Source organism: Physeter macrocephalus, chromosome 12 (assembly GCF_002837175.3).
Source record: "Physeter macrocephalus isolate SW-GA chromosome 12, ASM283717v5, whole genome shotgun sequence".
NCBI classification, from domain to species: Eukaryota; Metazoa; Chordata; class Mammalia; order Artiodactyla; family Physeteridae; genus Physeter; species Physeter macrocephalus.
In genome coordinates this window covers 59,627,989-59,639,905 of record NC_041225.1, presented here as the reverse complement: position 1 = coordinate 59,639,905, position 11,917 = coordinate 59,627,989, and the positions used below count along the sequence as shown (strand labels likewise).

Here is an 11,917-nt window from a genome sequence, read left to right as displayed (position 1 = left end):
CCTCTCCCGTTGCGGAGCACAGGCTCCGGACGCGCAGGCTCAGCGGCCATGGCTCACGGGCCCAGCCGCTTCACGGCATGTGGGATCTTCCCGGACCGGGGCATGAACCCGCGTCCCCTGCATCGGCAGGTGGACTCTCAACCACCGCACCACCAGGGAAGCCCCCCTATTTCTTGAAATACCCCTATTTTTAGGTTAAATACTATTCCCACATTATCTGGCCTGATTATCTTTTCTAACACAGGACCTAAGTCACACAGAACATACTAACTCTAGCCAATCTAAACACAGTGTCCCCATTTTTACATACATACTTGAGTTTGATTATTTTCTAGTTATCAATAGACAATAGAATTTTTCTATAACAACAGAAATCTAATATTCTGTTGTAGTTGTTGTATCATAATTCATTTAACCAATTCCCTACTAATGGACATTTACTTTCAATTTTATACTAGTAAAGGCAATTCTGAAACAAAAATAAATAAAAAATAAACACAGTGTCCCCTAAAAAACCTAAATAAAGCAATGATATGATGTTAACTACTGAGGAGGATCAAGTTATCTCTGAAAAGATTTGGAGAAAGGAGATTCTGGTATCTTTGTGATACACTTCCTGCCTTAGAAGATCTCTGTGTCCATTTCTGAAAAGAAAAGTATAAGAATACACAAAGGTCCGGGGAGTCGGGGCATGTGTGTTTGTGTTACAAAGACCAAACCGGAGCTTCAGGAAGTCTCCAAACATGTCTGAGCCCAAAAAAGACAGACTTAGATACAATACCGACATTCAGGGCTAAAGAAGAGGGGCCAATTTTTTTTTAAATAAAAAGTTAATACGTTTTATTTCCATATATAAACAGTTTTTAAGACAATAATAACTAGTGAAGAGTTGAATAAAAGAAGTAAAGATTGTGAACAACAGTTGAAGGAATTCCTTTAACGTCTGGGGACAGAAACACTGCATCCTGGACACAGGCTGTTCCCTGCACGCACCCATGCTTACCTGTTCCCTTTACCTGAAACATGCCCCCCAATCTCTCGAAGGCTGAGTAAATGCCAACTCCTTCTGAAGTTTTTGAGTTCAAACGTTTTGTTATACCTCCAAAATGCACCTATTACAGACAGCACTCAGAAAGAGCCCAATTGTATCTATGCTTAAATTTTACCACTACCGGATCAAAAACACCACCACCATTCTCCCAAAACTACAAACCAGGGACTGGATTTCACTTTTACATCCCATCATTGCACAGATCAGATGCAAGTGAGTGACTAATAAAGAATATAAAGTTTTCATCCCAGAGGACCTGAAAAATAAATAAATAAATAAATCAAAAGCCTTGTATCCTACAAGGTCAAGAGACAAGTGCCTGGGAACCAGATCTTGGGTTCTAGTTCTTGGACTCCAATGACTATATCATTTTCTGGGAATCTGGAGAAGACCAGCATTTCCCAAAATGGTTATCTGCTGGACACTGTTCTGCAAGATGCTAATACATACTTAAATAAATTGGAAAAGTCTGGATTAAAACAAAGCTAACATGGTTACTTTACTGTAGAACATCTGCAGGGCTTTAAAATGCTAATATACACTATACATTTCCAAGATAAGATTACATAATGAAGCCTTTAGTGAACTAATTTGAGCAAGATTGTTGGGGAGAGCTTGGAAAATGCTTCAAAAAGGTTGTTTTAGTTTGTTTGTTTGTTTGTTTTTCCCAATTGTCACAATATTACTGAGTGCTTCAGATCAACTTCTAAAAAGTTCTTACCTGATATGTGTTGCAGGCAGAGATTCGTATTGGCGTGACAAAAAGAGCTCCCTATGTTTCAACTGATGTTTCTGTTTATCGGTCAAGTCAGCCTCAATTGTTGTTTCAGATTCTTCCTCAATTTCTTCTACACAAATAAAATTCAAAGAATGCATTATTACAAAGTACATTACCTATTTGGTTATTAAGATAGATTGAATCAGACTTTCATTCAATATTTTTTTCAAACGAATTGATTTTAAATGTACACATTTAACTTGTCATTTGAATTACAACCATAAAATTAAGTTAGCCAGGCCTCAAAGGAAGAACTCCAATTTTAAGATGGCAGATGGAACATATGCATCTATCTCCTCTTCCCCCATGAAACTACACCAAAATATCAATGAAAATGTATTAACATTTCAGTGACAATAAAAAAATGAAGCAACAATGGAAGAAAGCTTTTCAACAACAATAAAAAAAGATGGAAAGTAGATTAAAAAAAAAAGGAAAAGTACACACTTAGTCAAGAGAAGGAAGTGACAATCTGTGTGCATACAGAGAGGGATGCCACGGAGAAGGTGGGCACAGGGCGTGTACTGACTTATCCCTTGAAGCTACCAAGTATTATGAGAAAGAATGTAGGGTGAGAGTAAAAAAGCAGGAGAAAAGGGTTGAAAGTCTATAACACAATAACTTAATCCCAGAATACTCCAGTTAAAAAGAGTAAAATCAGAAACAAATAGTATAACACATTTCAAATTTGATAACACAAATAAAAAACTAATAGAAGGATTAGAGGATAATGCTAATGAAATCTCCTAGAAATTAAAACAAAGAGATAACTGAAAACCAAAAGATTAAAATATTAAAGAAGAATGCATGAGGTCCAACATCCCACTAACAAAAGTTCCAGAAAGAAACAATAGAGAAAACAGATTCTTTTACCTCTTTGTTTGTTTTGGGGGGGGTGAGGGAAGACCTATCAAAGAGATGATTCAAGAAAATTTCCCCTTACTAAGTGTCCAGTGAGACTGAGTGTCCCGACTGAATTCCTGTCATAATTAACTTTTTTAAGTGACAGCATGAGAAGATTGCAACCATTTACAGGAAAGAAGCGTAGGCACAAGCAAAGAAACCAGAATCCGAGTGGAATCACAGATGAACAGCAACACTGTGTACTAAGACAGCACAGCAATGCCATCCAAGAGGAAAAATGACATTCAACCTAGAATTGCATACTCAACTATCAAGTCTGAAAAGAGAGTAAGGACAAACTTTTTGCATTCACTCAACCAAGATTTACAGTTCACCCTTGAGCAACGTGAGTTGGAACTGCACGGGTCCACTTATATGTGAATTTTTTCAATAAATACAGTACACTGGAAAATTTTTTGGAGGTTTGCCACAATTTGAAAAAATTCACAGATGCGGACTTCCCTGCCAGTCCAGTAGTTAAGACTCCACGCTTCCAATGGACGGGGCACAGGTTTGAACTCTGGTCAGGGAACTGAGATCCCACATGCTACATGACCAAAAAAAAAAAAAGAAAGAAAGAAAGGAAAAAAATTCACAGATGAACCATGTAGCTTAGAAATATCAAAAAAATTAAGAAAAAGGTATGTTGGGACGTCCCTGGTGGCACAGTGGTTAAGCATCCGCCTGTTCAATCTCTGGTCCGGGAAGATCCCACATGCCGCAGAGCAACTAAGCCTGTGCACCACAACTACTGAGCCTGTGCTCTAGAGCCCGCGAGCAACAACTACTGAAGCCCACACGCCTACAGCCCATGCTCTGCAACAAGGGAAGCCTCCACAATGAGAAGCCCGCGCATCACAAGGAAGAGTAGCCCCTGCTTGCCACAACTAGAGAAAGCCCACGTGCAGCAACAAAGACCCAACACAGCCAAAAATAAATAAATAAAATAAATTTTTTTAAAAAGGTATTTTTCACTTAAATGTTTATTAAAAAAAAAAGGTATGTCATGAATTCATAAAACATGTGGATACTAGTCTATCCTTATATAGGCATAAGGTGAATTATATTTAATAAAAACTACTGTGTTAGTTTTCTTACTGTTTTATAACTTTCCTTTCAAAGAATTACATTACCATTCATTATATTATATTGCCTCTCTCTCTAGTAAATGGAAAAGCTGCTTATCAGCATATTATCACAGGTAGGTGAGTTTTTTAATTGTATCAATGTTTCCAAGTGTATTATGAATATAACTGTAATACTCTATGCCATAAAACTTTTTAAACGATTCATTCATTATTGTATAGGTTAGGTTACTGTGAAGCAATCATATCAATTACACTAGGCTGCCATAAAGAATCATATTGCTGGGCTTCCTTGGTGGCGCAGTGGTTAAGAATCCACCGGCCAATGGAGGGGACACGGGTTAGAGCCCTGGTCCGGGAAGATCCCACATGCCGCGGAGCAAATAAGCCCGTGCGCCACAACTACTGAGCCTGCGCTCTAGAGCCTGTGAGCCACAACTACTGAGCCCACGTGCCACAACTGCTGAAGCCCACACGCCTAGAGCCCGTGCTCTGCAACAAGAGAAGCCACTGCAGTGAGAAGCCCGCGCGCCACAACGGAGTGTAGACCCCGCTTGCCGCAACTAGAGAACGCCCGCATGCAACAACAAACAGCCAACACAGCCATAACTAAATAAATAAATAAAATTTATTTTTTAAAAAATCGTATTGCTGATTCTTCATTATCAATGAAGATCACTATAGCACGGATCACTATACCTGTAAATAAATATGAACTTCTTTTTCACATTTTCTTTTCCTTTTTGATGTCTAGTGTTAGTAACACACATAACATCTACAGTGTTTTGTATCGTATAAGACAATACTGATGTAGTTACTGACAGACGATTCATCTTATAATCAGAAAACAAACTTATGGTATCAATAAATACAGCATAGTACTGTAAGTATTTTCTCTTCCTTGTGATTTTCCTAACATTTTCTTTTCTCTGACTTACTTTAAGAATACAGTATATCTTCTGTATGACATACAAAATATGTGTTAATCAACTGTTTATGTTAAGCATAAGGCTTCCAGTCAACAGTAGGCTATCAGTTAAGTTTTGGGGGGAGTCAAAAGTTTTATGAAGATTTTCAACTGTGCAGGCGGTTGGTGCCCCTAACCCCTGCATTGCTCAAGGGTCAACTGTATTAGGCACCAAAAACAGGCACTAATCAAGGTGCTGGAGGCAATCAGTGAACAAAAAAGTTGCTACTAAGAAGAAATAATTCAAAGTGTTTGCCTCTGGGAAACAGGGTTGGAAGAAAACGATGGAAAGGGGAGACAAAGTTTTGCCTGAGATTTTTTTTTTAATGTTGTATTTAATGTTCTTTTTTTTTCCCCCATACAGGGGCCTCTCACTGTTGTGGCCTCTCCCTCTGCGGGGCACAGCCTCCGGACGCGCAGGCTCAGCGGCCATGGCTCACGGGTCCAGCTGCTCCGTGGCATGTGGGATCTTCCCGGACCAGGGCACGAACCTGTGTCCCCTGCATCGGCAGGCAGACTCTCAACCACTGCGCCACCAGGGAAGCCCAATATTCTTTTTAAAGAAAAAAATTACTAGATGTCATTTACAGATATAATTCCAAATAATTTTAGATATAAAATTTTTTTAAATATAATACCTGTAGAGGCTCACAGATGCTCTGCAGCCTTACCTGGACGGGACCAGAAGAGACTGTGTAGCTATGGGAATAGCAGGAGTATTGAGAACTCAGAGTCAGGGAGGGGGTGACTGGATTCTCACACAGGAAGTAAAGCCCAAGGTTAGGCCTCAGAGCCTTAATTTTTGGACAGTGACAAAACACACACACACTCACACACACGCACACACAGCAACACATTTCTGTTCCTCACAATTCTTTCTTATAAATTTCTTACATACAGACCCAGGACCACAAGAGATTTTATCATATGTGACCCCCTAGTTGTAGTTCTTCTGAGTTGTATGAGGGCAATGAATAGGCTAAGTATCAAATCTTCTCTACCTTCAAACTTTTAAAACTCTGAATTGAAAATGAACTTGTAAAAATTAGAAACCGATTTAGAAAAAGACCCACCTAGCTCCAAAACAGAATAATGTGATTTAAAATTCTTTGATTGTTCTTTATAATGAACTACTCAAAGAGAAATGAAGCACTAAAAGAGCCATTTACTTGAAAGTCTAATAACATCTCACCAGTGGAAATCAATGAAGTTATCGCTGCAATGGCACTATTAGCACCAGCAAATATCACATACAAAATTATACTCTTTACCTAATTAGGATTTGATAAACTGCTCTTCCATAAAACACAGCTAACTGAATTCTAACGTGTACCCTATAGAGCTAAAACAGCAACAAGCTCTGAAAATAATGGTGACAACAGCAAATCTTATTTTCTTGTACTATCTCTTGATAATGGGTGAAAAGGAATAAAATCTCTCAAGTTCAATCTAACCAAACACAGAAATCACCACAACAGCATCTGAAACTCATTGTTTCAAATTTACAAGTTAAATTTCATTTACGTATTTGTATAAATTTCTATTGGCTTCTGAACAAGAAATGATTCCCATGCCATTAACATCCTAAAAACATTAAACAACCACAATGGCAAAAACTGGCATTTAGACAATAAAAAATTTAAAAGAATAGAACTATCATCAAAAATCACGGGGCTTCTTCCCTGGTGGCACAGTGGTTAAGAATCTGCCTGCCAATGCAGGGGACACAGGTTCGAGCCCTGGTCTGGGAAGATCCCACATGCCGCAGAGCAACTAGGCCCGTGAGCCACAACTACTGAGCCTGCACGTCTGGAGCCTGTGCTCTGCAACAAGAGAGGCCATGATAGTAAAGAGGCCCGCGCACTGCGATGAAGAGTGGCCCCCACTTGCCACAACTAGAGAAAGCCCTCGCACAGAAACGAAGACCCAACACAGCCATAAATAAATAAATAAATAAATAAATGAATGAATAAAAGGTTACTATTAAAGAAAAAATTAAATTTAATTTTTAAAAAACGAAATTAAAGAAGACTTAAGTAAATGGGAAAACTATGTTCACAGATTGGAAGAGTTAATATTGTTAAGATGGCAGTACTGCCTAAATTGATCAACAGATTCAATGCAACCCCTACCAAAATTCCAATTGTCTTTTTCACAAAAATTAGCAAACTAATCCTAAAATTCATATGGACATGTAAGCAACCCAGAATAGCCAAAATAATTTGAAAAAGAACAAATTTAAGAGTACTCACACTAAAAAAAAAAAAAAAAAAAAAAGAGTACTCACACTTCCAGATTTCAAAGCATTCTTCAAAGCTACAACAACCAAGACTGTGGTACTGGCATAAGGATAGGCATAGATTAATTAGAATATAACTGGGAGTCCAGAAATAAGCCCATACATTTATGTTAAATGGTTTTGGATAAGGATGCCAAGACAATTCACTGGGGGTGAATAGTCTTTTCTACAAATGGTGCTGAGAACAACTGGACATCCACATACAATGAATAAAGCTGGACCCTCACACCACTTACAAAAATTAATTCAAAATGGATCAAAGACCTAAATATAAGACCTAACACTTTTATAAAACACTTAGAATAAAACACAAGCGTAGGGCTTCCCTGGTGGCGCAGTGGTTGAGAGTCCGCCTGCCGATGCAGGGGACACGGGTTCATGCCCCGGTCCGAGAGGGTTCCACATGCCGCAGAGCGGCTGGGCCCGTGAGCCATGGCCGCTGAGCCTGCGCGCCCGGAGCCTGTGCTTCGCAACGGGAGAGGCCACAGCAGTGAGAGGCCCGCGTACCGCAAAAAGAAAAAACGAAAAAAACACAAGTGTAAATCTTAATGACCTTAGACTAGGCAATAGTTTCTTCACTAGCCTAAATAAATCACAAGCAACCAAAGAAAAAACAAGTAAATTAGAATTAGTATTAAAATTTTTGTGCTTAAAAAGGTACTCTCAAGAAAGCACAGAGACAAGCCGTAGAATGGGAGAAAATGTTTGCAAATCATGTAACTCATAAGGTTCTAGTATCCAGAATATATAAAGAACTCTTATAACAATAAAAAGACAACCCAGGGCTTCCCTGGTGGCTCAGTGGTTAAGAATTCACCTGCCAATGCAGGGGACACGGGTTCGAGCCCTGGTCTGGGAAGATTTCACATGCCGTGGAACTAAGCCCATGCACCACAACTACTGAGCCTGCGCTCTAGAGCCCGTGAGCCACAACTACTGAGCCCACGTGCTGCAACTACTGAAGCCTGCGCACCTAGAGCCCGTGCTCCGCAACAAGAGAAGCCACCACAGTGAGAAGCCCGTGCACCACAAGGAAGAGTAGCCCCTGCTTGCCACAACTAGAGAAAGCCCGTGCGCAGCAACAAAGACCCAACGCAGCCAAAAACAAATTAAAATAAATTTTTAAAAAACCATTCACACACAAAAAAGACAACCCAATTAAATAATTGGCAAAGGATCTGAATACATTCCTCCAAAAGATATACAAAGAGCCAATTAGTACATGAAAAGATGTTCCACATCATTAGTCACTAGGGAAATGCAAACCAAAATTACCATGAGAGGACTTCCCTGGTGGCGCAGTGGTTAAGAATCCGCCTGCCAACGCAGGGGACACGGGTTCGAGCCCTGATGAGGGAAGACTCCACATGCTGAGGAGTAACAAAGCCCATGCACCACAGCCCGTGCACCACAACTACTGAGCCTGTGCTCTAGAGCCCATGTGCCCCAACTACTGAAGCCCACGTGCCTAGAACCTGTTCTCCGGAAGAAGAGAAGCCACTGCAATGAGAAGCCCGCGCGCTGCGATGAAGAGTAGTCCCTGCTCACCACAACTAGAAAAAGCCCACGTGCAGCAGTAAAGACCCAACGCAGCCAAAAATAAAAATAAATGAAATAAATTTTTAAAATTTAAAATTAATTAATTAATTATTTAAAAACTACCATGAGATATTTCACATTGACCAGAATGACTATAATCAAAAAGATAACAAGGGTTTCCCTGGTGGCACAGTGGTTGAGAGTCCGCCTGCCGATACAGGGGAAACGGGTTCGTGCCCCGGTCCAGGAAGATCCCACATGCCACGGAGCGGCTAGGCCCATGAGCCATGGCCACTGAGCCTGCGCGTCCGGAGCCTGTGGTCCGCAACAGGGGAGGCCACAACAGTGAGAGGCCCTCGTACCGCAAAAAAAAAAAAAAGATAACAAGCAAAAATGTGGAGAAATTGTAATCTTTGTACATTATCAGTAGAAATGTCAGGTTGTGCAGCTGTATTGTAAAACAGTTCAACAGTTCCTCAAATTGCTGAACAGAGTTGCCATGCAACCAAGCAATTCCATTCCTAGGTATATACCCACGAGAACAGAAAACATGTCAATACAAAACTTGTGCATGAATGTTTATACAGCATTATTCACAACTGCCAAAAAGTGGAAGCAACCCAAACGTCTGATAAATGGATAAGTAAATACAGTATATCCATACAATGGGATGTTTATCATTTAGCCATAAAGAGGAATGAAGTGCTGATTCATGCTACAACGTGGATGAACCTCGAGACATTGTATTAGGTTGTATTAGTTCGAACAAAGGAACTTTTTGGCCCACCCCATACTAAATGAAATATTACAAAAGTGAAAGACAAAAGGTCACATATTATAAGATGCCATTTATATGAAAAATACAGAATAGACAAATCCACAGAGACATGAAGTAGCTTGGTGGTTGCCAGAGGATTAGTGGAGGGAAATACAGGGACTGCTAATGGGTACGGGGTTTCTTTCTGGAGTGATAAAAATGTCCTGGAATCAAATAATAGTTAGTTGCAAAAATTTGTGAATATACTAAAAACCACTGAATTGTACACCTTTTAAAGTGGTAAGTTATATATGGCATGTGAATTATATCAAAAAGAGAACAAGCTAAACCTTAAAAAAGGGGAGGGGCAAATAAAATGCAAAAAATCAAAAGAACAATGGGTAAATTTCAGCATAGTCATGGAATGCAATTCTACTCAATAGCTAAAAGTTAATGAGTGAATTCACATATCAACATGGACAGATCACAAAAACTTGATATTGAGCGAGAAAGCAATCTGTAGAAGGACACAAATGTAAAACACCATTTTTTTAAATGCAAAAACAATGCTCTAAACACATACATATGTAACAAAAGTATAAATACACGAATGGAAAAAAAAAAAACACACACTAAAGTTGAGACAGCAATTCACCTATGGGGAAACCAGGAAAGTAATGGAGTTGGGAAGGGATGCACACAGCACTAAAAGAATCTGAAGCAAATATGTATGTCACAATAAGGGAGGACAAAGTTGGTTAGTAGGTTCAGAATTAGCACATTATTCTCTCTTTTCTGCTTCCTAAAAATACCTCAAAATAAAAAGTGAATAGGACTCAAGAGAAGGAAAACTGTAACTAAACTTTAATCCATGTTAAACTGTTTTTTTCCTTAATGAGACAACCACCACAGTTGATCACTTTTATTTTTTAATTTTTATTTATTTATTTATTTTTTGGCTGCGTTGGGTCTTCGTTTCTGTGCGCGGGCTTTCTCTAGTTGCAGCAAGCGGGGGCTACTCTTTCATTGCAGTGCATGGGCTTCTCATTGCAGTGGCTTCTCTTGTTGCGGAGCACGGGCTCTAAGCGGCACAGGCTTCAGTAGTTGTGGCACGTGGGCTCAGTAGTTGTGGCACACGGGCTCAGTTGCTCTGCAGCATGTGGAGGCTTCAGTAGTTGTGGCACGTGGGCTCAGTAGTTGTGGCACACGGGCTCAGTTGCTCTGCGGCATGTGGGATCTTCCCAGACCAGGGCTCAAACCCGTGTCCCCTGCACTGGCAGGCAGATTCTTAACCACTGCACCACCAGGGAAGTCCGGATAATCATTTATTTACCTATGTCTTCCTTCTCTCCATATCTTTGTATCACCTTGCCAAAATATTAATTTCAACTGGCATTCTGTATAACGTTAATTTCTGAAATATATACAAATAAATATACGTAATTATAACTATACAACTAAATTTTGAGTTTGAAGATTTAAAAAGGAAGGGAACAAAATAGAAAAGTGGCCCATCTTGGGAGATCAAAAACAGGTAAGCACCAAGAGTTGACTGCTTCTATAAAGAAATGCATGAGATAAATGGAGAATACTGGAGTGGATGAAAAGTTAATAGAAGTAAGAAGATCACATGTAAAGTTGAAAGGAGTCTCTGAGGTTCTGGTACCTAATCCATGAGACTTTCACCAACCTGCAGGTGGAGGAGTCCCCTCCTCTTTGCTATAAAGCAGCTTCCACATAAGCTTAAGGTACTTACTTGTCACAGTATGCTTTGTGCAACAGTCATCTGATTCACAGAGTCCCTTGAGAACAAAGATGGGTCATTTATCTTTGTATCAATGCTGATTTTCTCATGGGGTAAAAGAGATGGAACCTCAAGAATTGTTCACAGCAGACCAGGTAAAAATTATCAGTAACACTCAAATCAGCTGCTGCGAGGACAGACTCACAGAGTTATGACATAGAACACCGCAAAGAGTAACCATCAAAAGGTTACTGTTCAAGGGCTCTGTCACATCTCATCCCAGTGCTTTCCACAATTCTTCCCAGATCTAACACAGGGTGGATGGGATACCAGGCTTCAGAGTCACACTTGAAATCAAAGTCTAGTTCCACCCATTCCTAGTTGGGGACAAAATTATTTACTCTCTGTAATCCTCAGTTTCGTCATCTGTAAAATGTGGACATAATTTCTCCCTTATAAGGTTATTGTGAGAATCAAGATAATGCACATAATTTGCTTAGCAGAGTGCCTAACACAGTGCTAAATTTTAAAAACTGCTATTACGGGCTTCCCTGGTGGTGCAGTGGTTGAGAGTCCGCCTGCCGATGCAGGGGACACGGGTTCGTGCCCCGGTCCGGGAAGATTCCACATGCCGGGGAGCGGCTGGGCCTGTGAGCCATAGCCACTGGGCCTGTGCGTCCGGAGCCTGTGCTCTGCAACGGGAGAGGCCACACAGGGAGAGGCCCGCGTACCACAAAAAAAAAAAAAAAAAAAAAAAAATGCTATTACTATTTTTTAATGAATTCATATAACTG

At 40.1% G+C, this 11,917-nt stretch overlaps 1 protein-coding gene across 1 annotated transcript in view; it reads right to left on the bottom strand.

The window, feature by feature from the left end:
• MTA3 (metastasis associated 1 family member 3) overlaps positions 1–11,917 on the bottom strand; it is a 178,046-nt gene that overhangs the window by 104,839 nt on the left and 61,290 nt on the right. The window contains exon 4 of the mRNA XM_024118854.3: positions 1,773–1,899. Coding sequence (XP_023974622.1) covers positions 1,773–1,899 — 127 coding nt within the window. The remainder of the gene's footprint in view (positions 1–1,772; positions 1,900–11,917) is intronic.